The sequence below is a fragment of the Pelophylax lessonae genome (genome assembly GCF_965119305.1).
Source record: "Pelophylax lessonae genome assembly, chromosome: 4".
NCBI lineage: Eukaryota > Metazoa > Chordata > Amphibia > Anura > Ranidae > Pelophylax > Pelophylax lessonae.
In genome coordinates this window covers 576,827,659-576,854,936 of record NC_138771.1, presented here as the reverse complement: position 1 = coordinate 576,854,936, position 27,278 = coordinate 576,827,659, and the positions used below count along the sequence as shown (strand labels likewise).

General features: G+C 46.7%; 1 protein-coding gene and 1 long non-coding RNA gene across 7 annotated transcripts in view; one reads left to right on the top strand and one right to left on the bottom strand.

Annotated features, from left to right (window-relative positions):
• The window catches only part of LOC309553280, a 179,297-nt gene that overhangs the window by 86,391 nt on the left and 65,628 nt on the right, over nucleotides 1-27,278 (bottom strand). The window lies entirely within an intron of this gene.
• WIZ (WIZ zinc finger) overlaps nucleotides 1,578-27,278 on the top strand; it is a 91,235-nt gene continuing 65,534 nt past the window's right edge. For 3 of the 6 annotated variants that reach the window (XM_082254288.1, XM_082254289.1, XM_082254285.1), the window contains exons 1-2: nucleotides 1,578-1,666; nucleotides 15,965-16,027. In XM_082254288.1, the coding sequence (XP_082110414.1) occupies nucleotides 1,648-1,666; nucleotides 15,965-16,027 (82 nt within the window). In that variant the 5' untranslated portion in view covers nucleotides 1,578-1,647. The remainder of the gene's footprint in view (nucleotides 1,667-15,964; nucleotides 16,028-27,278) is intronic. The other 3 variants (XM_082254286.1, XM_082254287.1, XM_082254290.1) reach the window with 3 other exon arrangements.

Here is a 27,278-nt window from a genome sequence, read left to right as displayed (position 1 = left end):
TATGTAAAACGCTGCGTAAATTGACGGCGCTATACAAGTACCTGAAATAATAATAATAATCCATCACAAGCACATGGCTGGACTGGTTTCCTAAAGCGGTGTTCCAGCTGTGGAAAAAAAAAAAGTAAAAGTCAGCAGCTACAAATACTGTAGCTGTTGACTTGTAATATATAGACACTTACCTGTCCAGGGAGCCCACGATGTCAGCACCCCAGCTGATTTTTGGATCAGGTACCTGGTGCTTCACTCTAAGGGAAACCGGCAATGAAGCCTTTCGGCTTCGCAGCCAGTTCCCTACTGCGCATGCGCGAAGCACGCTGTGCATTCTCATTGGCGGGGGGAGGAAGAAAGGGGAAGGAACTTCTGAGGAATGCCGCCACATCGCTGTCTCCTGGAGGTGGGAAGGGTATCTGTCAAAAACAGGTACCCATTCCCCCCTCCCTACTAGAAGGTGCCAAATGTGGCACCAGAGGGTGGGGGGGGGGGGGGGGGAGAAGCAGATGAGCGGAAGTTCCACTTTTGGTTTGAACTCTGCTTTAAGAACATAAGTGCTTGGCAGAAAAGTGAGTATAATGGCAAAGATGTTCACTACAATAGATAAAGCATACAAAATGAGGAGCAATTATATTCCTAGGACTAAAAAACAGAAAATTATTATTATACAGCAGGGGTGTCAAACTCCCATTTCATTGTGGGCCGTATCAGCATTATGGGTGCCCTCAAAGGGCCGGTTATATCTGTAGGATTAGATGTCCAGAGCACCCCATGTCCTGGGGGGGCAAAGAGAAGCCTTTCTACAGTTGCACAGAGGAGTGCAGGATCTGGCAAAGGAGTTCTGTCCTCTCTGCTGTTGACTACAGAGACAAGGGGGTGCCGTAGCTGCAGGAGGTGCGAGGGCCACATGAAATGGCCTGGGGGGCCGCATTCGGCCCGCGGGCCTTGTGTTTGACACTTGTGTTATACAGGATTAATATAGCGCCAACAGTTTGTGCAGCACTTTACGTGAGGGCAGACAATACAGGAGAATTCCAAGGGCCTTGCTTATAAAAGCTTACAATCGTTGGCCTTTCTATGACAACATACCTGTGTGCTGCTATAAAGGGGTCAGGAAACTTTTTATAAAATATAGGAGGGATTCTCAAGCAAAATACATGCTAAACATATGTTAACAATGTGCCAACATCTTTCACAAATATGATTTTGGTTAACATAGTGAAACATCTGGATCACTATGACAACCAAACAGCTAACATCCAGAGTGGTCACCCATGACATCGTGGACAATTCCATGAACACAGGTTTATAGTCTCCCTCACACGCCCCGCTCTCTGAGTACACTACACACGATATGACCGCGTTCTTACAACTCTGGAGCACCTAGGATAATACACGTCATGACACAACTTCCTCCACACGGCTCTGCGCCATGTCTGCCTCCCTCCCTTCACACCACACCACACCAGTCATGGCCGAAGGAGCTTCGCGCAGCTCTAGTACGTCATATCCTCTCCCAGGAGCCAATAGCGATCGAGCTTTCAGTTTACGCCCGCAACGGATGGCGAGTCGACCAATGGGCGCGGTGTGCTCGAGGTGTGCTGTGCGCAGGCGCAGTGGTTGCTCTGGAAGTTGTTCCCCCGTGCTGTGGACATGGATGGCGGTAATAGAGGTGAGGATGGGAGTTCAGGGGGTGATTAGTGGCGGGGGGCATGGAGTGGGAGTGCGGCATGAAAGGAATGCAGGAAATTGTAGCTTCTATTGAACAGGGCAGTCTGCCCCCAGCCCTGGTGCAGGGCGAGAGGGCTCAGTATATAGGAGAAGTGTATGATTGGGCATAAGAGATCTGCTTCCTGCTGGGCCTCTCTATTCATTGTGGAGTGAAAAAAACTCACCTTTCAAGGCAACAGCTGCTGTATGTTGCCTGACCGGTCAGTGATTCGGTTTCCATAGAAACGCAAGCACTGGGGTGTCCTTTTTAGGCTGGCGTCTGCACGCCCAGTAGCCCCATACGTCGTAAATGATTTCTGGGTTTTCTGGTAAGGTATAGGGCGAAGGGCGTCAATTACAGCCTATGGGGCTACAAGGCGCCAAGCTGAAGAGGATGTCTCAGCACTTTGTGTTTCTTCGGAAACCAGATCACTGACTGGTCAGGCAGTGTATAGGGCTGATTCATCGGTCCTCTTTATCCTGGCACCTACACACCTAGTAGCCCCGTAGGCTGTAATGGATTTCTTAATAAACAAGCAAAAATTTGGGGGAGCATACCCTGAACATGTATTTCTAAAGCTGGTGCAGCTATGAACCAAGCGACATGCATATTAAAAAAGAATAGCGCACACATGCAAAAGAAATGACTATCAAATATGAAGACAATCCATAAATAAAAATGGGGATTTGGTCCCACCATATGGCCATATCGTGCTCAAGCCCACCACTACGTCAAAGTACCCCATTATCAGTGGGTCCTACACTATCCATGAAAAAAGGATGAATCCAGCCTCTCTAACCCTTGGAGACAACACTCCTTGCTGGGAGAGATGTGCTACTGGCACCTACACCCCCAGTAGCCACATAGGTTGTAATTGATTTCTGCTTTTTCCGTTACAGTATAGGGTGAGGGGTGTCAATTACAGCCCATGGGACACCAAGCTGATGGGGACATCCCAGCACTTGTGTTTTTTCAGAAACCAGGTCACTGACTGGTCAGGCAGTGTATAGGTCTGCTGCATCGGTCTTCTCTTCCTGGCGCCCAGTAGGCCCATAGGCTGTAATTGATTTCTGCCTCTTCCGTTTAGGTATATGGCGAAGGGCATCATTTACAGCCTACAGGGCGCTAAGCTGAAGAGGACGTCTCAGCACTTGTGTTTTTTCAGAAACCAGACCACTGACTGGTCGATCGTAGAAATGCAAGCACCTGGGTGTCCTCTTCAGCCTGGCACCTAAACACCCAGTAGCCCCCTTGGGTGTGTTTGATTTCCGCATCGCCCACCAATGTATAGGTTGACGGGCGTCTTTTACAGCCAACAGGGCACAGAGAGGACATCCCAGAACTCACAATTGTTTGAAAACCAGGCCACTAACTGCTTGGGCAGTTTATAGCAGCTCCTGCATCCGAAGGCTAGTATTTTTTACTCTAAAAAGATTGGAGAGGCCTAACAGGGGAGCATATTTCTATTAAATATCTCATCATACACTTTTTTTCTATTATACAGGGTCTATAGAGTGCCTACAGTTTGCAAAGCGCTTTGCAAAATAGAGAGACATGGTGCCAGTATAATATAATTCAAGACAAGAGGGTTAGGAGAGAGCCTTGCTTGTGACAGCTTACAATCTAAAGCAGCCTTTTTCAACCAGGGTTTCTATAGATGTTGCCAGGGTTTTCTTGGGCAATCAGCTAATTTTTCCAGCCAGATGAGTAACCACTGACACACCAGTCATCTTCTTTCTGAAAGATGGAGGAATTATTATTCTCAATGACCACAAACATAAGGACCATCATGCTGCTGCACTGTGAGCTGTAGATACAGTAATTATTAGTAGGGGTTCTCTGAGACCAAAAAGTTATTTCAAGGATTTGTCCATGTTCAAAAGTTTAAGAGGCTAATCTCAACAGAAGGGGAAGTGTTACAAAAGGAATTCTCTATGTGGAGTTTATGAAGAAAATAAAATTGCAATTGTTAGGTTTAGGCGGGATAGGTATGAGTTTTCAGGGATCATCCAAAGGTGTAAAGAGTAGGAGATAGCCAAATAGATTGAGGTAGGGAGTTCCAGAGTATGGGAGATGCTCTGGAGGAAAGCACGGGAAGAGGTGACAAGGGACCTAAAGTGCAGGAGGTTCTGAGAGAAGGGCAGCTTGGGTGATATTTTGAGATGAGGTTGGTGATGTAGCATTGTAAGTTGTTTTACGATTGTTACTGTTTTGAATTTTATTTGTTGGGCGGTCAGGAACCAGTGGAGGGATTGGCAGAGTGGGAAGACACACTGAATGGCTTCTAAGGTGGATGAGTCTGCCGGTATGGTTCATGTTTGACAGAAGTGGGGTGTGCCAACCTGTGTAGAGGTAGGTCAGTGAGGAGGGATTTGCAGTAGTCGATGCGAAAGGCAATAAGAGAGTGCATTAGTAGCATTGTGGGGGTCAATGGTTAAGAAGGGGTGAATTTTGTGGGTATTACAAAGGTGAAAGTGGCAAGATTTGGATGCTGATTGGATGTAATGTTGAATGGAAAGGTTAGAGTCCAGGATTACATCTAGCACCTTGGCATGAGGGGTGAGAAGAAAAGTTGTGCTATTAATCTTGATAAAAAAATTGGGGGGATATTATTCGCTTAGTTTTTAAAAGATTTATAGAGTTCTAGAAAGCCACATTAAAAATATCTTAGTCAGTTTTCATCAGCTGCATGTTTTCCGTGACAAAAACTAAAGGAAATGAAAATTTAAATTTCAATTCAGGTGACTAAAATGCATGTAAATCTAAAATGGCATTTTAGTCAAAAGACTATGACTAAAACTAAATCGAAATTTGATGTCAAATTTAACAGTGGTCAAAAAGCAATATTCTTTAACGAAACTTGGTTTTATTTATAAAGATGTCGCTTGGTACTTGCTTTTGTTATTAAAGCGGCTCTTTAGAGCCGGTTCACACTAAGGCGACACGACTCCTTACTACTTCGGGGGCGACTTGTGCATTACCATGCACCACGACTTCGGAGCGACTTGCAGGGACTTCACATAATGGGAGTCTATGCAAGTCGCTCCGAGGTCGCCCCGAAGTAGTGCAGGACCCTTTTTCTAAGTCGGAGCGACTTGCGTCGCTCCTATTAGAACGGGTCCTGTAGCGGTCAATGGACTGCGAGGGAGCGCGACTTGTCAGGCTGACAAGTCGCGCTAGTGTGAACATAGTAAAACATTTTTTATTTATTTTTTTGCCAGTAAATACCTTATACAACCCACTTTCTCTTTCTCGCCTGATCATTAGCCTAGGCTAATGACATGATGCACAGCTCTCTCTCTCACTCTCGTGAGAGTTTGCCAGCAAGGTAGGGAGGGATGAGTCGTAGGACAGCCAAGGAGAGTCCCAGAGCTGGAGGGGGCTGGATGAGGGCGGAGATAACAGGAGACTGCAGAGAGCCATGTATTTATCCAGAGAGGAAAATGTGCAGGCAAGCAGTGGTGTGAGTGTGCCTGTCTGTATATATGTGTGTGTCTGGAAATCCAGGAAGTAAACAGTCAGCATCTTCAGCTGCCCACAATTAAAATGGCTGCAGCCAGACTTGGTTGAGGGAGATTTCTGCAGCATATTTGGCAAGTACAGAATCACAGTACATTTAAAATAATATGCAATGTGGTTGGAGGGAAGCTTCAGAATGGCAAATATGGTTTCTATTACAAATTATGTGAGCAGATTGTAGTTCCTCTTTAACGGAGAACTGTTAAAGTTTTTATACTCAGGTAATATGTGCAATGGCATGACAGCCAATAGAGTTTACAGTTTTATTTATTTTTTAAATATACTTTAAAGGAGAAGTTCAGGCAAAACCTAACTGATGCTAAACCTGCTCTGTGCCATATTCAAAACCTAATCTATCTAACCCTGTGAAGCAAAAATCACTATACTTACCTTTTCTGCAGCCGGTCCGGTCTCCGCATCAGCTGTCTGCAGCGGCTGCAGCGTGGAGGTTGGTGCAGGAGAGGCATTCGCCAACAGAAGCCCCATAGTAAGTCTATGGGTGATGCCACTTCCCAGGCATTTCACAGCCATTGTTGGTCTTCTCCTGCACAGAACTTCAGTCGCTGGTGACCGGACCAGATCGGCTGCAGAATAGGTAAGTACAGTGATTTTAGATGAGTTAGAAATATTAGGTTTAGAATGTGGCACAGAGCAGGTTTTGCATGGACTGCTACTTTAAAATTGCAGTTTTGTTTGTCAAAAAGCAATATTTGTTGATACTGGAGATTTTTGTCGACTAAAATACCACTAAAACAATTCAGGCGAATAAAATGGCATTTTAGTGAAAATCTTATGACTAAAACTAAATTGAAATGTGACATTAAATTTAATACTGTTAGGAAGTGGTTTAACAGCCATACCAATAGTAGTTTAGTGTTGTGCAAGAAGACTGAAGTGGTTAGTTGAGGAGTAGAGAAATTTATTTGTCGTCAGCATGGAAATGGTTTTGAATGCCATGCAAGTTTATCAGCTGATGAAGGGAGGAGGATTAGATGGAGAATAGAAGGAGTCTGAGGACTGATCCTTGAGGAACTCCAAGACAGGTAAAAGGAGAACCAGGAAAGAGCAGAGTCTTGGAGGCCAAGGGATTGGATTTTTATGAGGAGGAGCGGGTGGTCAGCTGTGTCGAAGGCAGCAGATGGGTCTAAGATTAACAGTACTAAGTGGTGGCCTTTAGCTTTAGCAGCTAGAAGGTCATTAGTGAGTTTCTGTGGAGTGTTGTGGGCGAAAGGTTGACTGTAAGGCGTCAAAGGCGTCAAAAATGTTATCAGTGAGTTAGCAGGTTATACAGCTGTAGACTAGGAATTCTAGGAGTTTTGAGATAAATGGGAGAAAGAAGATGCATCTTGGATTGTTCAGACTGGTGGGGTCCAGCGAGACCTTTTTAAAGAAGTTTTTAACCACTTATGGACCGCCTGCCGCAGTTTTACGTCGCTTCTTTGATGTTCAATACGGATTATGGCAGGAGATAGGTGCCATAATCCAAATATTTTTTTACAGGGGGGGGCGCTCCACTTTCACATAAAAGTGGTCCCAGCGGCGGATTCACCGCAGGATCACTTTTATGCTTTTATGGGCGGCGGGAGAGGTGCCCCTTCCCGATCGTTTTCTCCCGCTTAACGGAGCCATTGGTAGCGGGGAAAAAAATCCGGTCCTTTCCCCTCCTAGGCAGGAAGTCGAGTGAAGGCAAGCCGGCCCCCCACTCGACTCTATGACCTTGGAGGACAGGAGGGACGTCATACATCGCTTCCTCCCAACGGCCTTAAAGGGCCCATTTTTGCCTTTTAGTGTAGATGTGAGATCTGAGGTCTTTTTGACCCCAGATCTCACAATAAAGAAGACCTGTCCTGCTTATTTCTATTACAAGGGATGTTTACATTCCTTGTAGTAGGAATAAAAGTGATCTAAAAACATTTTTTTAAAGGGACAGTGTAAAAATAAAAGGTAAAATAAGTAAAAAAAAAAAAATTTAAAGCGTCCCGTCCAACAGAGCTTGCGCGCAGCAGCAAATGCATATGCAAGTCGCGCCCACTTATGTAAACGTTGTTCAAACCACACATGTGATGTACCGCCTCAATTGTTAGAGCGAGAGCAAAAATTCTAGCCCTAGCCTCCTCTGTAACTCCAAACTGGTAACCAGTGGGCATTTTTAAAGCATCGCCTATATAGATTTTTAAGTACCAATGTTTGTGGCCATTCCACGAGCGTGCGCAATTTTGAAGCATGACATGTTGGGTATCTATTTACTCATACTCATTATTTATCTATTTAAACATTATCCTATATGTTATAGGAAAAATTGGGCTAACTTTACTGCTTCTTTCCTATTTTTTTAATGCAAAAAAGTGTATTTTTTCCCCCAAAAAATACGTTTGTAAGAACGCTGCGCAAATACGGTGTGACATAAAGTATTGCAACGATCTCCATTTTATTCTCTAGGGTCTCTCTGCTAAAAAAAATATATATATAATATTGGGGGTTCGAAGTAATTTTCTAGCAAAAAATACTGATTTTAACTTGTAAACAACCAGTGTCCGAAATAAGCCTGGTCCATTAGTGGTTAAGGCAGTTCTCCCAATCCCTGCCAGCCCCTCTACTAGGATAACATGTAGTATATACTGTATGCTGTTTTGTAAAATTCTTCTTCTAAATACCTTAATGATTTTCCCCGATCAGCGGTCACATGACCGCCCGTCTATCTCTTTCTCCAATGTATGTACTACGGAGGGAGGGGCCGAGATCTCCCTATGATGTCTGCCGAGCGATCTCGTGACCTCCCTCTGTAGTTCATACATTGGAGGAAAAGAGCGATGGGCGATCACGTGATCGCTGATCATGGAGAAGGATTAGGGTATTTTGAAGAATTTTACAAAACCGCATACAGTGTATACTATGTGTTATCCTAGTTGAGGGGCTGGCAGTGATTGGAAGCTAATGTTTGCACTGCTCAGAACAGTGCTAGAAAGGGGGGCTCACACACAGAGCGTACAGGCGGGGAGAGGGGAGGAGGACATAGAAAAGAGAGCAGGGCTGCGTATAATGGAGGCACGTAAACTGACCACAGTGTCAGGGCACTGTGGTCAGTTTACAGGGGGGAGGGCAGAACCAGACAGGATCAGCCAGGTATTGCAGGTGATAGAAGAGGCTAAATGACACAGCACAAACATTCATGCTTTTTTTTTTTTTTTTTTTTTTTTTTTTTTTTTTAGGGTAACAAACGCTTTAACGGTCCATTCACACTAGCGCGACTTGTCAGGCAACTTGGTCGTCTGACAAGTCCCGGTCGGTCGCCTGCCATTGATTAGCACAGGACCCGTTCTAATAGGAGCGACACAAGTCGCTCCGACTTAGAAAAAGGGTCCTGTACTACTTTGGGGCGACCTGGAGGCGACTTGCATTGACTTCAATTATATGAAGTCCGTGCATGTCGCGCCGAGGTCGCGGTGGACGCTGTGCACCGCGACTTCACAGGTTGCCCCAGCAAGTCGTGACCCAGTGCATCTTTTACAGGGTCGGGGAAGTTGCCAGTAAAGGGGGACTGATTGTAAATGGGATTAAGAGAATGTAAAATAGAACAAGGGTTACTGAAGTAATTAAAATGGAATTAGGTCCAGGGGGTAGGTGGGGAGGTGGGCATCAGAGGAGTGTTTAGCAACGCAGTCAGTAGATGTGGTAGAGATGTATGTTAACTTGCAGAGATAGCTGGATAGTATCAATCTCATCACAAATTGTCTATCTTGTTTTTGAAATGACTGGCAATAGTGGGTAGTGAATGAGTTAGTGGACAGAGGCAGTAGGGCACAAAGTAGAAGACAAGGACTAAATGAGAAGGTTTTATAGAGAATGATAAAATAGGTCAGTTTGACAGCACAGAGGGAGGTTTTGTATTTTAGGAGGGAAGCTTTATTCAGGGCAAAGTCTTGCAGGGACCTAGTTTTATGCCCCACTTAATCATTAAAAGGGAGAAAAAGAATGTTCAAGCTAACAAATTCACCCTTTCAATCCCATAATACATTACACAATTCTTGCTAATCTATAGGGCCATTTCAGTTTAAGGGCCGATTAAGCTTGTGCATGGTTTCATGTTGGTGCCAAGTTCGCCAGTGACCACCACTTTGCATTCACTTTCATGATATCTGATGAAAGTATTTAATTGTTTTTCGATATATATAATTTTTTGATTGTATGTGTATATATAATATATATATATATGAATTGATATTTTATTTGAATATACACAAGGATGAACTCCGTAAACATTGGATTGTGTATATACACTATATTGTCAAAAGTATTGTGACACCTGCCTTTACACACACATGAACTTTAATGGCATCCCAGTCTTGGTCCATAGGGTTCAATATTGAGTTGGTCCACCCTTTGCACCTATAACAGCTTCATCTCTTCTGGAAAGGCTGTCCACAATGTTTAGGAGTGTGTCTATAGGAATGTTTAACCATTCTTCCAGAAGTGCATCTATGAGGTCAGGCACTGATGTTGGACAAGAAAGCCTGGCTCGCAGTCTCAGCTCTAATTCTTACCAAAGGTGTTCTAATAGGTGTAGGTCAGGACTCTATGCAGGTCAGTCGAGTTCCTTTACCCCAAACCATCCATGTCTTTATGGACCTTGCTTTGTGCACTGGTGCGCAGTCATATTGGAACAGGAAGGGCCCATCCCCAAAAACTGTTCCCACAAAGTTTAGAGCATGAAGTTGTCCAAAATGTCTTGGTATGCTGACGCCTTAAGAGTTCCCTTTACATGAACTAAGGGGCCAAGCCCAACCTCTGAAAAGCAACCCCACACCATAATCTCCCCTCTACCAAATGATTTAGACCAGTGCACAAAGCAAAGTCCATTAAGACATGGGTGAGCGAGTTTGGGGCACAGGACCTGGACTGAACTGCACAGAGTCCTGACCTCAATCTGATAGAACACCTTTGGGATGAATTAGATGGCAGACTGTGAGCCGGGCCTTCTTGTCCAACATCCAGGGCCTGACCTCACAAATGCGCTTTCGGAAGAAAACATACCTAAACCTTGTGGACAGCCTTCCCAGTAGAGTTGAAGCTATTATAGATGCAAAGGGTGGTCCAACTCAATATTGAACCCTACGGACTAAAGCTGGATACACATACAATTTTCTTTAGATTTTTTTCCTTTTAGATTTACCAAAACTAGGGATGCACCAAAATGAAAATTTTGGGCCGAAACCGAAAATGCAGGATGCCCTTGGCTGAAAACCGAAAATGACTTTTTCCCCCCAAATAATTTTAAAATAGATAGAAGAGGGGCATACACCAAAAACAGGCAGCGACGTACACCTGTCGCTGCCACCCTGTCACAGTATATGTACTGTGATGGGTTGGCAAGAGGTTAATTTAATTACCAATGGTATTTCTATTATGCAGCATGAGGGGGTTAATGTATTGTCACTGCTGGTCACTGATGCATTAGTGACCGACAAGTGGCAGTTAATTAACCCCTTTGTGCTGCATTAGTGCAACCAGTATCAGTGCAACCAGTGTTAATTAACACTGATACTGGTTGCACTAATGCAGTACAAAGGGGTTAATTAACTGCCACTTGTCGGTCACTAATGCATCAGTGACCAACAGTGACAATACATTAACCCCCTCATGCTGCATAATATTAATACCATTGGTAAGCTGCCTCAGCTAACCCCCCCCCCCCCCCCCGCCTCAGCGTCCCCCTCTGCAGTACACCCTCTCCCCCTCTGCCTCAGCGTCCCTCCCCATCCCAACGATTCAATCTCCTTACTGTCACTGCTGAGTGCTCCTCCGGTGTCCTTCATTCAAAAGACGCACCTCTGGCCGGCCGCCTGCCTCCCGGTGATGTCACTACTCCTACAATCTGTGTATGAATGAAGTGACACACCGGGCGGGCGGGCGGGCGAGCGGCCGCTAATACGGTAGCTGTAACTATGTGAGCGCTTCACTTCCCTGTCAGAGGAGATACATGCATGACAGGGAAGTGAAGCTCACATAGTTATAGCTATTAGCGGCCGCTCGCCTCGCCCTCCCGCCCGGTGTGTCAGTTCATTCATGCTCATCGTGCCGCTGACAGGGAAGTGAAGTGAGGCTCACATAGTTACAGCTATTAGCGGCCGCTCACCCGCCCTCCTGCCCGGTGTGTCACTTCATTCATACACAGATCATAGTAGTAGGGACATCATTGAGAGGCGGGCGGCTGGCCAGAGGCGGGACTTTTTAAACCTGCGCTGCGCCCTCCTCCTTTCTCACGACTGCTATTAAGTTCGGCATTGTTAACCCATTATCGGCCGAAATGGGATAGGCTCATTTTCGGCCGATAATTTCGGTGGCCGAAATTTCGGTGCATCCCTAACCAAAACCATATAATATGAGGTCAGACCTAAACACTTTCAATTTTGTATGCAATCATGAAAGCCCTTGCACTACATAGTTGAAGGTAAATCTAAAGGATATCAAACAACAAAAGTTGAATAGTGTGTGTCCAGCTTAAGACTGGGATGCCATTAAAGTTCATGTGCATGTAAAGGTGTCCCAATACTTTTGACAAAACAGTTTACATTTAAATTTAAGCACTTTTAGTTATTTATTTATTTTTTTAGATATACACTAGGCTATATACAGTAATATGAGACCATTTGTCATATTACATGGCACTGTTATTTATACAGTGCCTTCGAAAGTTTTCGGCCCCCTTGAACTTTGCAACCTTTTGCCACATTTCAGGCTTCAAAACATAAAGATATAAACTGTAATTTTTTGTGAAGAATCAACAAGTGGGACACATTTATGAAGTGGAATGAAATTTATTGGATATTTCAAACTTTAACAAATAAAAAACTGAAAAATTGGGTGTGCAAAATTATTCAGCCCCTTTACTTTCAGTGCAGCAAACTCTCTCCAGAAGTTCAGTGAGGATCTCTGAATGATCCAATGTTGACCTAAATGACTAATGATGATAAATAGAATCCACCTGTGTGTAATCAAGTCTCCGTATAAATGCACCTGCACTGTGATAGTCTCAGAGATCCGTTTAAAGCGCAGAGAGCATCATGAAGAACAAGGAACCCACTAGGCAGGTCCGAGATACTGTTGTGGAGAAGTTTAAAGCCGGATTTGGATACAAAAAGATTTCCCAAGCTTTAAACATCCCAAAGAGCACTGTGCAAGCGATAATATTGAAATGGAAGGAGTATCAGACCACTGCAAATCTACGAAGACCTGGCCGTCCCTCTAAACTTTCAGCTCATACAAGGATAAGACTGATCAGAGATGCAGCCAAGAGGCCCATGATCACTCTGGATGAACTGCAGAGATCTACAGCTGAGGTGGGAGACTCTGTCCATAGGACAACAATCAGTCGTATACTGCACAAATCTGGCCTTTATGGAAGAGTGGCAAGAAGAAAGCCATTTCTTAAAGATATCCATAAAAAGTGTCGTTTAAAGTTTGCCACAAGCCACCTGGGAGACACATCAAACATGTGGAAGAAGGTGCTCTGGTCAGATGAAACCAAAATCAAACTTTTTGGCAATAATGCAAAAAGTTATGTTTGGCGTAAAAGCAACACAGCTCATCACCCTGAACACACCATCCCCACTGTCAAACAAGGTGGTGGCAGCATCATGGTTTGGGCCTGCTTTTCTTCAGCAGGGACAGGGAAGATGGTTAAAATTGATGGGAAGATGGATGGAGCCAAATACAGGACCATTCTAGAAGAAAACCTGATGGAGTCTGCAAAGGACCTGAGACTGGGACGGAGATTTGTCTTCCAACAAGACAATGATCCAAAACATAAAATCTACAATGGAATGGTTCACAAATAAACCTATCCAGGTGTTAGAATGGCCAAGTCAAAGTCCAGACCTGAATCCAATCGAGAATCTGTGGAAAGAACTGAAAACTGCTGTTCACAAACTCTCTCCATCCAACCTCACTGAGCTTGAGCTGTTTTTCAAGGAGGAATGGGCAAAAATTTCAGTCTCTCGATGTGCAAAACTGATAGAGACATACCCCAAGCGACTTAAAGCTGTAATCGCAGCAAAAGGTGGCGCTACAAAGTATTAACTTAATTTGCATGCCCAATTTTTCAGTTTTTTTTATTTGTTAAAAAAGTTTGAAATATCCAATAAATTTCGTTCCTCTTCATGATTGTGTCCCACTTGTTGTTGATTCTTCACCAAAAATTAGTTTTATATCTTTACTAGACATTAAGCCCGTTAAATTAACGGGCGCTAGAACATATGGCTGACTGAGCGGGGGCTGCGCGCATGGTACTGGGGAATGCGGGGCTGCGCGCATGGTACTGGGGAATGCGGGGGCTGCGGGCATGGTACAGGGGAATGCGGGGCTGTGGGCATGGTACAGGGGAATGCGGGGCTGCGGGCATGGTACAGGGGAATGCGGGGCTGCGGGCATGGTAGAGGGGAATGCGGGGGCTGCGGGCATGGTGCAGGAGAATGCGGGGCTGCGGGCATGGTGCAGGGGAATGCGGGGCTGCGGGCATGGTGCAGGGGAATGCGAGGTTGCGGGCATGGTGCGGGGGCTGCGGGCATGGTGCAGGGGAATGCGGGGGCTGCGGGCATGGTGCAGGGGAATGCGGGGGCTGCGGGCATGGTACAGGAGTACCATGCCTGATGCACTGCATCTCTTGTAGTATGCCTGCAGCCCCCGCATAATGGCAGGCAGTGCAGCAGTGGAGGAGTCTAACTTACCTGTTCCTGATATGTGCTGGGGAGGATGGGGGAGCTCCTCGGTGTTGGAGGCCGGTTCCCGGGTGTTGGGGGGTCACCCCCGATAATGGTGCGGTGTGAGGGCCGTTCTGAATTCCTATGTGCTGGGGGCGGGCACTGACCTTTTTAGGCTGGGGGAGCTCCTTGGTGTCGGAGGCCGGGTATTGGGGGTCACCCCCGATGATGCTGCGGTGTGAGGGCCGTTGTACTGCCGATCGTTTCAGTAGCCACCGTCTGATCCGTATGTGCTGGGGAGGCGGAGTTCCGATCCGTTGCCTTAGATTTAAAAATGGCGCCACCCGTCATTGCGTATACGCCGCTGCTCGGTAATTTCCGGGAATACCCAAACGTATCCGAGCTTTCCCGAGCGGCGGCGTATACTCAATGACGTGTGGCGCCATTTTTAAATCTAAGGCAGCGGTTCGGAACTCCGCCTCCCCAGCACATACGGATCAGACGGTGGCTACTGAAACGATCGGCCCTCACACCGCAGCACCGTGAGCACCGGCAGTACAACGGCCCTCACACCGCAGCATCATCGGGGGTGACTCCCAATACCCGGCCTCCCGACACCGAGGAGCTCCCTCAGCCTAAAAAGGTCAGTGCCCGCCCCCATTCCCAATCCCATTGGCTGTCCGTGGTGCACATGTGCAGTAGCGCACTTCCACGGACACACGGAATCTTGAATCTGCGGACGCAGAGACACTGGGGTTTTATTAATATAGATGTTTGAAGCCTGAAATGTGGCAAAAGGTTGAAAAGTTCAAGGGGGCCGAATACTTTCGCAAAGGCATTGTGTGTGTGTGTGTGTGTGTGTATGTATGTATGTATGTATATGTATAAAATCTCTATCTCATGATCTAGCTATAAACTGCTGAAGGAGAGCGATTTGTAGCAGCCAACGCTAACCTGATGACATGGCACAGGTTTTACCCATACTAAACTTTCTTCTTCTGCCACTAGCTATAAAATGCTGTCTATTACTGGCCTTAGCAATTTGCAGGGGTTAGAAATTGCTTCTACAAAATCACCTGTCTGATGTGACCCGTAATGTGCGCACACAGAGGGAATGTTTACTGAACCTTGGCTTTTGCTACAGTCTATTTGTGCTGTAGCTTTAACAGATTTTTCAGCTATGCCTCTAAATCTGGGGTATCCAACCTGTGGCCCAAGACAGCTTTGAATGCGTCTCAAAACAATAATGTAAAATTTTTTTTTTTTTTAATTTATTTACACTTTTAGCGAACACATGCGACCAAAGAAAAAAAAATTGACAGTGTCTCTTTAGTGGACTTTTATAAGTTTATCTTCCCAAAGAAAAATCCCCCCACTTGTCACAATCACGCCTTATTCATGTCATCAGTTTTTGGCAGCAACTATTTTCAAGGATGAAGCACATGAAGGGCAAAATTAAAACCAAAATATCTGATGAGCACCTTGAGATTTCATTGAGAACTGCTTCTACACCCATCCAACCAGATGTTGATGCGTTAGTTTATCAAAAACAGTGGTAAATATCACACTTGTTTTATTTTGCCCTCTTTTACTTTTATAATAAGAATTTTTTCAAAAAAATAAAGTTTTATTACTCAGGTACATTATCTATATCAGTGACCGTTTACTTGTGATCTGTCCGACTTTTTACTGCTCATCAGCTATCCTTATTGTTAGTGTATGTTATGTGTGGCACAAAACAATCAAAAGGTCGGACACCCCTTGCTCCAAATGATTTGTAACTGTCCCCCTTATTTTGTTATTGCCATTCTACTTGGCCATAAATCTAAATAAGGGGGGCACCTTAGACTGATAGCCGTAGAATGAGGGTTTCGATTCCACAGTCTGTGAAAATGGTGCCATTATCTTTAGACAACGGTAGCTTTATAGCACAAGGGTTACAAATAGAAGAATGTCATGTTTTACGCGTAGACACTTGTTTAATCAGTTGACTGAAAATATTTCCTTTTTATGTATTATTTTCTTTTTTTTTCTACTTTAACAGGATTTGGACCTTGGGGTCAAGGTAGAAATCATCAAGGAGGTAAGGACCATAGATCATCACTGTGTGATTCAAAGTTTCTTCTAATTATTGTATTTGTACAATTTCTGGATCTAAATATACAAAAAGCAGGACAGAAATAGATGCATGTTTTCTATAGTAGCTAGTCAATGGTTTACTTATTCCAATCTAAACTAGAAAGAAAAGGCAACTTTAAAGAGGCCAAATACTCATAAAGCCTTAGGATATAATCAGAATATGGTTGGTAGTATGATGCCAGTAGTGAATATCCTGTACTTATTCTAATAGGAATACTGGAAGTAAAATGGAGCATCTGTTTCTCTCGTAGTTTTCAGCCTGTTGTACATATTCATAGTTTAGAAGGGAGGAGTGATTAAACAGTTGTGTTTTTTTTTTCAAATACAGCACTTACCGTATCCTAAAGGAAATATATAATAAATGTGTATGTTGGTATCATAGAAAATGGCCTCTGCATTGGAAGGGTTTTGTCTTTGTGTCTTGACTGGCCTCCGTGCAGGCCTCTACAGGGAAGTGAGCAGCGAACCCAGAAACTCCATGCTTGGCCTCTACTCCTCTCTGCACTTTCTTGCAATGGCTTCAAGGGGTGAACAGTGACAGGGGAAACATTGGTGGAGTACTGAATGGCAAAGGGGTGTAAGCTGGCAGAAAAGTGCAGTGTTTTGGATGTGTTTTGGATGTTGGGGTTCTCTGTCTGGGAGGCAGAGAGGTTTAGAGTCAGGGAGATCCTGTTACTAAAGCATTTTGCATGCGTTATTTAAGTTTCCAGACACATTTTCCCTAAATATCTCATGTGATCCTGAAGCTGTCAAATCACTATGCCATTTTGCAGTATTTACCGAAAAATGCTGAAAATGCTTTTCTACAGGGATTGACAAACCCCAGGCGCCAGGTCGCCATTGCGACTAGAAAATGCAGACTGGCGCCTAGTTTCAGCCCCAGTGGCTAGCATAGGGGGAGCAGCTGGGCACACCATTGCCGGGTGGCCGGCAGGAACTTTTTGTTTTCTCATGCCAGGAAGGGGGAAGGGAAGCGCTGTGAAGTTGGGTTAAAGGAGGAGAGGGGCAGGTTAGAGCAGATGAGGGGCTGTAAAGTAGTAGGAAAGGCGGGTCTGGGGAGTAGCGGAGAGGACAGGGGCAGAGTGGAGCCCCTGGCAAGTAGTGTGCCCTGTGCGGCTCTTTCCTCCCTCCCGCTGGGTGCGTGTCTAGATCAAGCTGTCAGTGGAGACTCCCTAGAGCAGGAACCAGCATCTCTGAAGGGGCTCAGCAATAGCCTTGAGCTGGACACCGCCTCGCAGAGATCCCCTGGGCGCTCCGGTTCATCCCCCCTCCTGCATGAGCTCCAAGTCGGGTTTGGCCAGCATGAGAGCCCCCTATCCCCTGGACAGCCGGTGTGGCCACCTATTAGTGCCCATCAATGCTGCCTTATCAGGGCAGCTTCATCAGTGCCCCTATTAGTGCCCATCAATGCTGCCTTATCAGTGCAGCCTCATTAGTGCCCACCAATGCTGCCTTATCAGTGCAGCCTCATTGGTGCCCATCAATGCTGCCTTATCAGTGGCCATCAATTCTGCCTTATCAGTGAAGCCTCATCAGTGTCCCTATTAGTGCCCATCAATGCTGCCTTATCAGTGCCCATCAATGCTGCATTATCAGTGCAGCCTCATCAGTCCCGAATAATGCTGCCTTATCGGTGTCCCTATCAGTGCAGCATCATCCCCGCACATTAGTGAAGAAGAAAATGAATTTTCTCTTACTTCCTCCGACAGTCGCCGCCACTTCATATTCATCACTAATGGGGTTATTGACCTTTGCTCCGCAGGAGTAGCTAGGCAACAAAATTTATTAATATCAAAGCTTTTAGCATATCCCACCCCTGGGGGTGGTCCCCTCAGTCAATACCTCCCTGCTTCCTGCATTCCCAACTAAGTTTCTAATGCCTAGCTTAGGAGTAGGCTGGCTGTTCCTGTGCTGGGGCTCTCAGTCTCAGCCTTTATTCTCCTTTTTGATTTTATTTTGAGTCTTTTTCTCTTTCTTTTACTTAGCTGTTTGTTTTCAGCATTAGTTAGATTTTTCTGATGAAGATGATCGTGCGGAGCTGGGTCTCGGTCTGGCCTCCCTTGTTCTCAGGGCCAGGGGCTTCCCAGCCTGCCATCGAGCGTTCAGCTTAGGTTTTACCCTGGCATATTGAACGACCCATCCCTGTTCGCTGCAGGGATGCTATCTGTGAGGTGGCTACCTCACTGGACGCCATTGTGGTTTCGCACCGCAGTTCCACTGCGTCATGGCTGCGACACTCCCTGTCATCAGTGCAGCGGTTTGGTCACTGGAGCAGGCTCCCCACGCCATCCGGACTGGTAAGTGTAACTTTATGTGGGGACCTGTCTATTTGGGTGTCAGTCTGGGACTGTGTGACCCTGCATGTCTGTGTGGCTGCTAAGCTCCCTGTCAGATTCCTGTGGGGAATTGCTGCCTGTGTGTGGGCTGCGAGGGGGGGGGGGCTCTCCTGCTCTGCTGGGTGAATGCATGAAGCAGTCTGGGTTTAGGCATGCTGTGCGGCGATCGCTGCGGCGACCCGCCATTTTTTTGCGGCAGAATTATGGGGCCGGTCCTGTGTGGTAAGGCGCGGCGTTTTGGCGGCGATCGATCAGGCCACATGTCGGCGCCATTTTCTATTTGCCTCAGGAATCCTCAGCCGAGCGGCCATGTTTGTGTAGCCTTACATAGGCTTTATAGGGGCGGTCAGTCATTGCATCACTTCCTTTTTGCTCTGGGACAGCGATCGGTGGCAGCAGCCTGTGTGATCTCTCCAGGTTTTTACCTTTCCATTTTCCTGTATTCCTTGCCCAGTGTTCTTATCCCTGTGGGGGTCGGTGTATTCAGTGGGTGCGGTGGGCTGCGCTCGCCGCGATCTTAAAGGGACAGTACTCCTTTTTTCCTAATATTGCTGGGGCATGGATTCTCAGGATTGCAAGTTTCCTCCCACCTTGGTGGGGGGCCAAGGGGCTGCTGCTTCCCCCGAGGGGGCTGATCTGGCTACTATTGTGGAAAACTTGGCTGCTCAGGTGCAGATGCTGGTGGCTGATCGATCCACAAAACGGCCCAGAGTGTCTATTTCCTCTGATTCAGAGGGCGATGGGGCTGCTATGGCTGGAGTGCCCTTCTCGGGGTCTCACTCATCTCTAGACCTTGTGGGGTCTGAGGGGGAGGCTGAGGTAGAAGGGGTTGATAATTCTCCCCCTGGCTCGTCTGAAGAGCTTGCACTCATGGATGAGTTAGTTGCTTCTATCAAGCAAACGCTGCATTTGCAGGATGAACCATGTCCTCCTGCTTTGATGTCCTCTTATGGGACGCAAAGGAAACGCAAAACATCGCAGGTTTTTCCTTGCTCTACGAAATTTCAGCGCGCTGTTGATGAGCAATGGCGCAATTTAAAGAAGCCTTTTGCTGTGCTGAGTAGGTTCAAGCTGCGTTATCCATTTACACCCGCCACTGATGAGCGTTGGTGTGTGCCGCCTCAGGTGGATCATGCAGTGGCAATTTTAAATAAATCTACTGCGATTCCTGCTGAGGATACCCCGGTGTTCCGGGACCCTACGGACAGGAGATTGGAGTCTCTGGCCCGTCATGCTTATACGGTTGCTGGTTCTATGTTGAAGCCTATTTTTGCTTCCATTATGGCAGCCCAGGCTATTGCGGATTGGACGCAGGTGCTCAGGCGCACCCTGGTGGCTGACTCTGCCCCGCCGACAACCTTGGCTATGGTGGATCAAATTCATCAGGGTGTCATGTATATATGTGATGCGGACTTGGATTTAGTCCCTTTGGCTGCGTGTCTTTCAAGTGTGGCGGTATTGAACCGTCGCCTGATATGGCTGAAATGTTGGTCTGTTGACCAATCTTCTCGCAAGACTTTAGCTATTTGCCCTACGCGGGATCCCGCCTTTTTGGCGACTCTTTGGATACTCTGATAAAGAGAATTTCTGGGGGTAAGAGCACTTTCTTACCCCAAACCCACAAGAATAAGTTTGTTCGTGGTAAGAAGAATACCTCGTTTAGGCCCTCTCAGGGGTCCTTTCGGTCGCACTATAAGGGTAAGCCCTTCAAGGGCCACGGCTCCCAGAAGAAGCCGTGGACAGGTAAGCAGAAATCCGGCCAGTCCGGGTCTGCTGCCCATAACAATGCGGCCTGAAGGGACGCCCTCACTCGGTTCTGGGGTGGGGGGACGTTTGCTCGGTTTTCTTCAACCCTGGCTGGACCGCATTCGGGACAGGTGGGTTCAGGAAATCGTTCGATCTGGATACAAGATCGAGTTTCTCTCTCGGCCGGCGGGCAGATTTTTTCCCTCAAACCTTCAGCTGACTCCGGAGCGCTTGCAGGATCTGCACCTGGCGGTGCGGGACCTGCGGGCCCAGGGAGTGGTGGTTCCGGTGCCTCATCGGGACAGATTTCGGGGGTTCTATTCCAATCTGTTCACTGTGCCCAGAAAGGACGGCAAGGTACGTCCGATTCTAGACTTGAAAGCTCTGAACCGCTTTGTGCGGGTTCGCAAGTTCCGCATGGAATCCCTGCGCTCGGTGGTGGCTGCCCTGGTTCCGGGGGAATTCATGGCCTCCATCGATCTGAAGGATGCGTACCTTCACATCCCCATTTTTGAGGGTCACCAGAGGTACCTTCGATTCGCCATTGCGGAGGATCATTACCAATTTGTGGCGTTACCCTTTGGTCTCGCTTCAGCTCCGCGGGTCTTCACCAAGGTGCTTGCGCCGGTTCTGGCTTTATTGAGAGCCCAGGGCATTTCTGTCCTGGGGTATCTGGACGATATCCTGATTCGGTCTGCGACCAGTCAGGGCCTGGTGACTGACCTGTCCATCACGGTGCAGACTCTGCAGGAGTTCGGGTGGACGATAAATTTTCCAAAGTCAACTATGTGTCCGTCGGTTCGTCTTCCCTACCTGGGAATGATCCTGGACTCTGCTCAAGCGAAGGTCTTCCTGCCGGAAGACAAGCTCAGGACGCTTCAGGACGCAGTTCAGTCTCTCAGGGACAATCAGTACTCGTCCCTCCGGACGTGTATGAGGTGTCTGGGATTGATGGTCTCGGCCTTCGAGGCGATCCCTTTTGCCCAGTTTCACAAGCGGGGTCTCCAGGCGGAGATTCTGGCCGAGTGGGACGGGCGACCGCAATCTCTGGATCTACGGATCTCATTGAGTCATCGTACCAGAAGGGATCTTCTGTGGTGGCTCCGGTCCCCGGCGGTGTCGGGGGGCAAGTCTTTTCACCCTTTCTCGTGGACGGTGATCACCACGGATGCCAGCCTGTCGGGCTGGGGTGGTGTTCTGGGCGTTCTGTCCGCCCAGGGAACTTGGTCGGAGGAGGAATCCTCTCTTCCGATCAACATTCTGGAATTGCGAGCGATAACTCTCTGCCTTCTGCGTTGGACGGACAGGCTTCGAGGCCGTCCGGTTCGGGTGCAGACGGACAATGCCACAGCGGTGGCCTACATCAACCACCAAGGGGGCACCAGGAGTGCCCGAGCGGCTCGGGAAGTAGCCGACATTCTGTCTTGGGCCGAGGCGCACGTCCCGGCGATAACGGCAGTTCACATTCCGGGGGTGGAGAACTGGCAGGCGGATTATCTGAGTCGCCAGACCCTGGACCAGGGAGAATGGTCCCTTCACCCGGATGTCTTTCAGATGCTGTGCGCGAAGTGGGGGTCCCCAGATGTGGACCTGTTCGCGTCTCGTCTAAACAACAAGGTGGAAAGGTTCGTAGCAAGGACGCGCGATCCTCGGGCAGACGCCTCAGACGCGTTAGTTACACCCTGGCGTCAGTATCGTCTGATGTATGCCTTTCCACCGATTCAACTGTTGTCCAGGTTCCTTCGCAGGTTAGCCTCGGAACCGCACACGGTGATTCTGGTGGCGCCGGACTGGCCTCGCCGGTCTTGGTACGCAGACCTCGTGAATCTGTCGGTCGACGCTCCGTGGCGTCTGCCTATTCGAGAGGACCTCCTGTCTTAAGGACCGATATTCCATCCTGCTTTACAGTCGCTGGCTTTAACGGCCTGGCTGTTGAAAGCCAGGTCCTGAAGGATAGGGGTCTCTTCCCTGAGGTCATTCCCACTTTGATTAAGGCCAGGAAGGCCTCTTCGGGGAAGATTTACTACCGTACTTGGAAGGCGTATTTTGCCTGGTGTGAGTCCAGGGGGTATTCCCCTCGCTCATACTCGGTATCGAGAGTGTTGGCTTTCCTTCAAACGGGCGTGGACCAGCGGTTGGCGTTGGCCACGATTAAGGGTCAGATTTCTGCGCTGGCCGTTCTCTTTCAACGCCCCGTGGCGTCTAATTCCTTGGTTAGCACCTTTGTTCAAGGGGTGCGACACTTGGCCCCTCCTCGGAGGGATCCTTTACCTCCATGGGATTTGAACCTTGTTCTGTCTGTGTTACAGCATTCTCCCTTTGAAAAGATCAGGGAGATCTCGTTGTCTCTGTTGTCCAAGAAGGTTGCCTTTTTGGTAGCGATCACTTCGGCTCGCAGGGTGTCGGAGCTGGCAGCCTTGTCCTGCAGCTCTCCCTACTTGGTGATTCACTTGGATAAGGTGGTCTTACGACCTAACCCTTCTTTTCTTCCGAAAAGGATCTCGGAATTTCACCTCAATGAGGACATTGTCTTGCCTTCACTTTGTGCGAAACCTAAACATCCAAAGGAGGTGGCTTTGCATTCCTTGGATGTTGTTCGGGCGATCAGGGTTTACCTGTCATCGACGAAATCCTTCTCGCAAGTCGGATTCTCTATGTCCTTCCAGAGGGTCCTCGGAAGGGCATGGCAGCGTCAGCTGCGACCATCGCCAAGTGGATCAGACAGACCATTGTACAAGCCTATGCTTTGAAGGGGAAGGTTTCTCCTTTCCCTGTGAAGGCGCACTCTACCAGGTCTCTGAGTATGTCTTGGGCCTATCGTCATCAGGCTTCTGTGGCCCAGGTGTGTAAGGCGGAGACTTGGTCGTCAGTTCTCACCTTCTCCAAATTCTACAAGGTGGATGTTCAGGCATCGGCGGATGCTTCCTTTGGCCGCAAAGTTCTTAGTGCGGCGGTGCCTTAGGGTCCCTTGTTTTGGGTCCTTGGCTGTTGGGATGTCTTTATCCCTAGGTTACTTGTTTTTCCTGGGTTGTTGCTCCTGTTGAGCACGTTTTTTTCCTGTTGCCCAGTTGGTTTCCTTACTTTGGTAAGGTTCCTTTTTTCTCTGATGTGGGTACTGCGTTGCTTAAGGCTACATTCACACCTGAGCGTAGCGTTTTTCGCGCGTTTTTTACCGCGATTTTTGCGGCGTTTTTTTACCGCGATTTTACCGTGATTTTTACCGCGATTTTTGTGCAGGCGTTTTTAGATTGAATAGAGATCAATGGAAAACGCCTGTAATCTGCCCAAAAAGAAGCTCATGTACTTTTTTGAGCGTTGGGCGTTTTGTATACAGCGTCAAAACGCTCAGATGTGAACAGGGGCCATTGAAATGAATAGGATTTGTCTTGTTGGGCGTTTTGAGAGCTGATCCTAGAGCAGAAAAACGCCCCAAAACGCCTAGATGTGAACGGAGCCTTAGCCGCGGCTGCGTTTTTTCCCACCCCTCATGTCTGCACTGCTATGGGACGTCCCCATTAGTGATGAATATGAAGTGGCGGCGACTGTCGGAGGACGTAAGAGAAAACTGAATTTTTGTAAAATCTTACCTGTAAAATTCCTTTCTCTGAGTCCTCGGACAGTCGCCGCCCCTGCCCCTCTTTTGGGGTTTGTTTATGTACTCTACTGCTATGCTACTGAAACTGAGTTGGGAATGCAGGAAGCAGGGAGGTATTGACTGAGGGGACCACCCCCTAGGGGTGGGATATGCTAAAAGCTTTGATATTAATAAATTTTGTTGCCTGGCTACTCCTGCGGAGCAAAGGTCAATAACCCCATTAGTGATGAATATGATGTGGCGGCGACTGTCGGAGGACTCAGAGAAAGGAATTTTACAGGTAAGATTTTACAAAAATTCCGTTATTTGAGAAATTTTGTAACAGAAATGAAGAAGGTAAAGGTAAGGGAATGGCGACAGAAAAAATGTGTACAAAGGGTATAAAGATATAAATACACAAAGATGAACAATAAATGGCACAATAAATAAAATATTATACAGTATTACACTATTAGCCTTTTTCTTGCCCTACATGATCTACCTGCCCAAACCTTGTCCCGCTACGTTTGGCTGATACTGGAGCATATACCCCATGTGAGAGTGGACCCCCTCGGGACTTCCTTCCTATAGGAACCCCTGATTACTTCGGAGCCCTACAGGGCATTCCTGATACATCCTCATCCCAGGACCACCAGAGGGGACCAGGATCCATCAGAGGGATTACCTTTTATTAATACACCCGCTCTTTACCCCTGTGTGGGATGGGTATTTCCGGTGAGTTGGCTACCTACCCTAGGGGTTTACTGAGCACCTCACCTTACTACCCACCACGGGGTCACCTCCAGTATTTTTGTACGAATCATTTTGTCACCTTTACCCATTTATGGACTAATTACGCCACTTAGCCACCTTATTGGAATACTATTTAGTCACTTAGCCACTTTATTTTGGACTCACCGGCTATATGAACTATAGTTGTTTGCTGACACCCAGTCACTTCATTTGATTTAATTATTTGCACAGGTCACTTTTATTGTATCCATTGGTTCAATTAATTTGCACACTCTGTCACTTTGAGTACTCTGCACCTTTACTAATTTTGGATATTTATATATACTTTATGTATACACTTGGTCACTTTTATCAATTGATTTTTGCCACTACTTATTCATCTTAGCACCTTATTGGTATCTATTGCACTTATATTTCACCACACATCATATTTTAGCCCATTGTATTTTAATCATTGTGCTATTTATTGTTCATCTTGTGTATTTATATCTTTATACCCCTTGTACACATTTTTCCTGTCTATGTATCACCACCTACACTACTTTACATTTTCCAGTAGACAGCAGCATTCCCTTACCTTTACATTTTGATATAGCCTTTGGCTATTTTACAGGGAGGCTGCAGCCTACTCACACATCCATATTATATATTCCTTAGCACGGAGTCCAACACCTTTATAAGAAAAGAAGAAAGGTTTCTTTTTTTTTTTTTTTTTTTTTAATTTTCAGTGTTTTTTTCATGTATTTAGCAAAAAAAATAAAAAAAGGTAACTTGGGTACAGTATTGCATGACCGCGCATTTGCCTTTCAAAGTACGACAGCGCTAAAAATTGGCCTGGGTGGGAAGGGGGGTGAAAGTAACCAGTGGGCAAAAGGTTAAAAAAAAAAAAAATCTGGTTCCTAAGTCCTAACTTTCTTAGCTGACTCCTAGATTCAAAGCAAATTTGTCAAGCCCTGGCTTATTAACCACTTAAGCCCCGGAGGATTTGGCTGCTAAACGACCAGGGGGTATTTTGTGATTCGGCACTGCGTTACTTTAACGGACAATTGCGCGGTCGTGCGACGCTGTACCTAAACGAATTTGACGTCCCTTTTTTCCCACAAACAGAGCTTTCTTTTGGTGGTATTTGATCACCTGTGCGCTTTTTACTTTTTGCGCTATAAACAAAAAAAGAGCGTAAATTTTGCAAAAATAACAATATTTTTCACATTTTTTTATATGAAATTCCCCCCCAAAAAAATGTAAAAATCAAAATTTAACATTTTCGGCCAATTTGTTTTATGCTACATATGTTTGGTAAAAAAATCGCAAAAAGCGTATTTTGATTGGTTTGCGCAAAAGTTATCGCGTTTACTAACAAAGGGAAAGATTTTTGTCATTTTGGTTGTTCTTTTTTAACGCGTAATGGCGGCGATCTGCGATTTTTTTTTTTTTTTTTTTTTTTTTTTTGCGGTACTGCGACATTGTGGCGGACAGATCGGACCCTTGACTGACATTTTTGACACTTTTGGGGTTACCAGTGACATTTCTACAGTAATCAGTGCTATACATATGCACTGTTACTGTAAAAATACACTGGTAGTGAAGGGGTTAACTTTGAGAGGGAGGGGCTGTGTGTGTCCCTAGGGGCGTGATTCTTACTGTGATTGGCTGTGGCTTGAGGTGTAAGGACACTGGTCAACGGTTCTACATAGTAGAACTGTGTGATCAGTGTTTTTACACCGAGGAGAATGACAGGCAGCTTGTTTACACAAGCCGCCTGACTTTCTCCCTCTCCCCCGATGATCGCCGAGTGACCGGCGGACATCGGGTCCGCCGGTCACACGCGCGGGGGGGGGGTCCGTGACCGCGCGGGCGTGCGCTCGCTCCCCAGACCCTCCCAGGCTAGTGACGTTAATTAACGTCACTCTGCCTGGCCGGGGCTGACCGCCGCAGTAAATTTACTTGCGGCGGTCGGCAAGCGGTTAAATACCTAATGAAAAGGCCTTGCTGTATTTTAAGGAGTGTAAAAATGTAATAGCCAACCACAGGTCAGTTCTTTCAACAGTAATGCATAGAAACCCAAATATAGAAATCCTTGGGGTTGATTTTATCGAATTACTTTCTTAGATTTTCTTTTCATTTCATTTTCAATGAGAACGATAAACAGGACTAATAGAGAGAGTGAATCTTCCTAAGGACTCATGTACACTACAGCTTCTAAACTGAAGTTTAGGGGCAGTTGGGTGTTTTGTTTTTTGTTTTTAGCAGGCCCTGAACTCTACTATTTGTTATATAATGTCATGGCTTGACAAATTTGCTTAAAATCTAAAAACTAAAAAAGTTAGGAGCCAGTTTTTTAAATCCACTGCCCAGGGTCCAGAACCGCATGTCCGGGGCACCAGGCAATAAGAATTGCTCACGCCTGGTGCCAAGTGAAAAAAAGACTGAAAATTATTAACAAAACAAAAAAGGTGGCACTGATGAGGCTGCGCTGATGAGGCGACACTGATAAGGCTGCACTGATGGGCACTAATAGGCGATGCTGATGAGGCTGCACTGATAAGCTGCACTGCTGGGGCACTGACGGGCAGCACTGATAAACGGCACTCCCCATCCACACAGCAGCAGTAAGGAAAGGGCGACCGATCAAGCCCAGCTGTCAACCTGGGGAAGATGATGTCAGAGGTGGGCGGGCTGTAAGAGAAATTTCACGATGGATATGACTTCCTCTCCAATGGGGAGTGAATTTGTCAGTCCCCCAAATTTTTGTACCCACAGGGTTTTTATCATGACAATTGGCATAATGCCTCGAAACACTATGGTTGGGG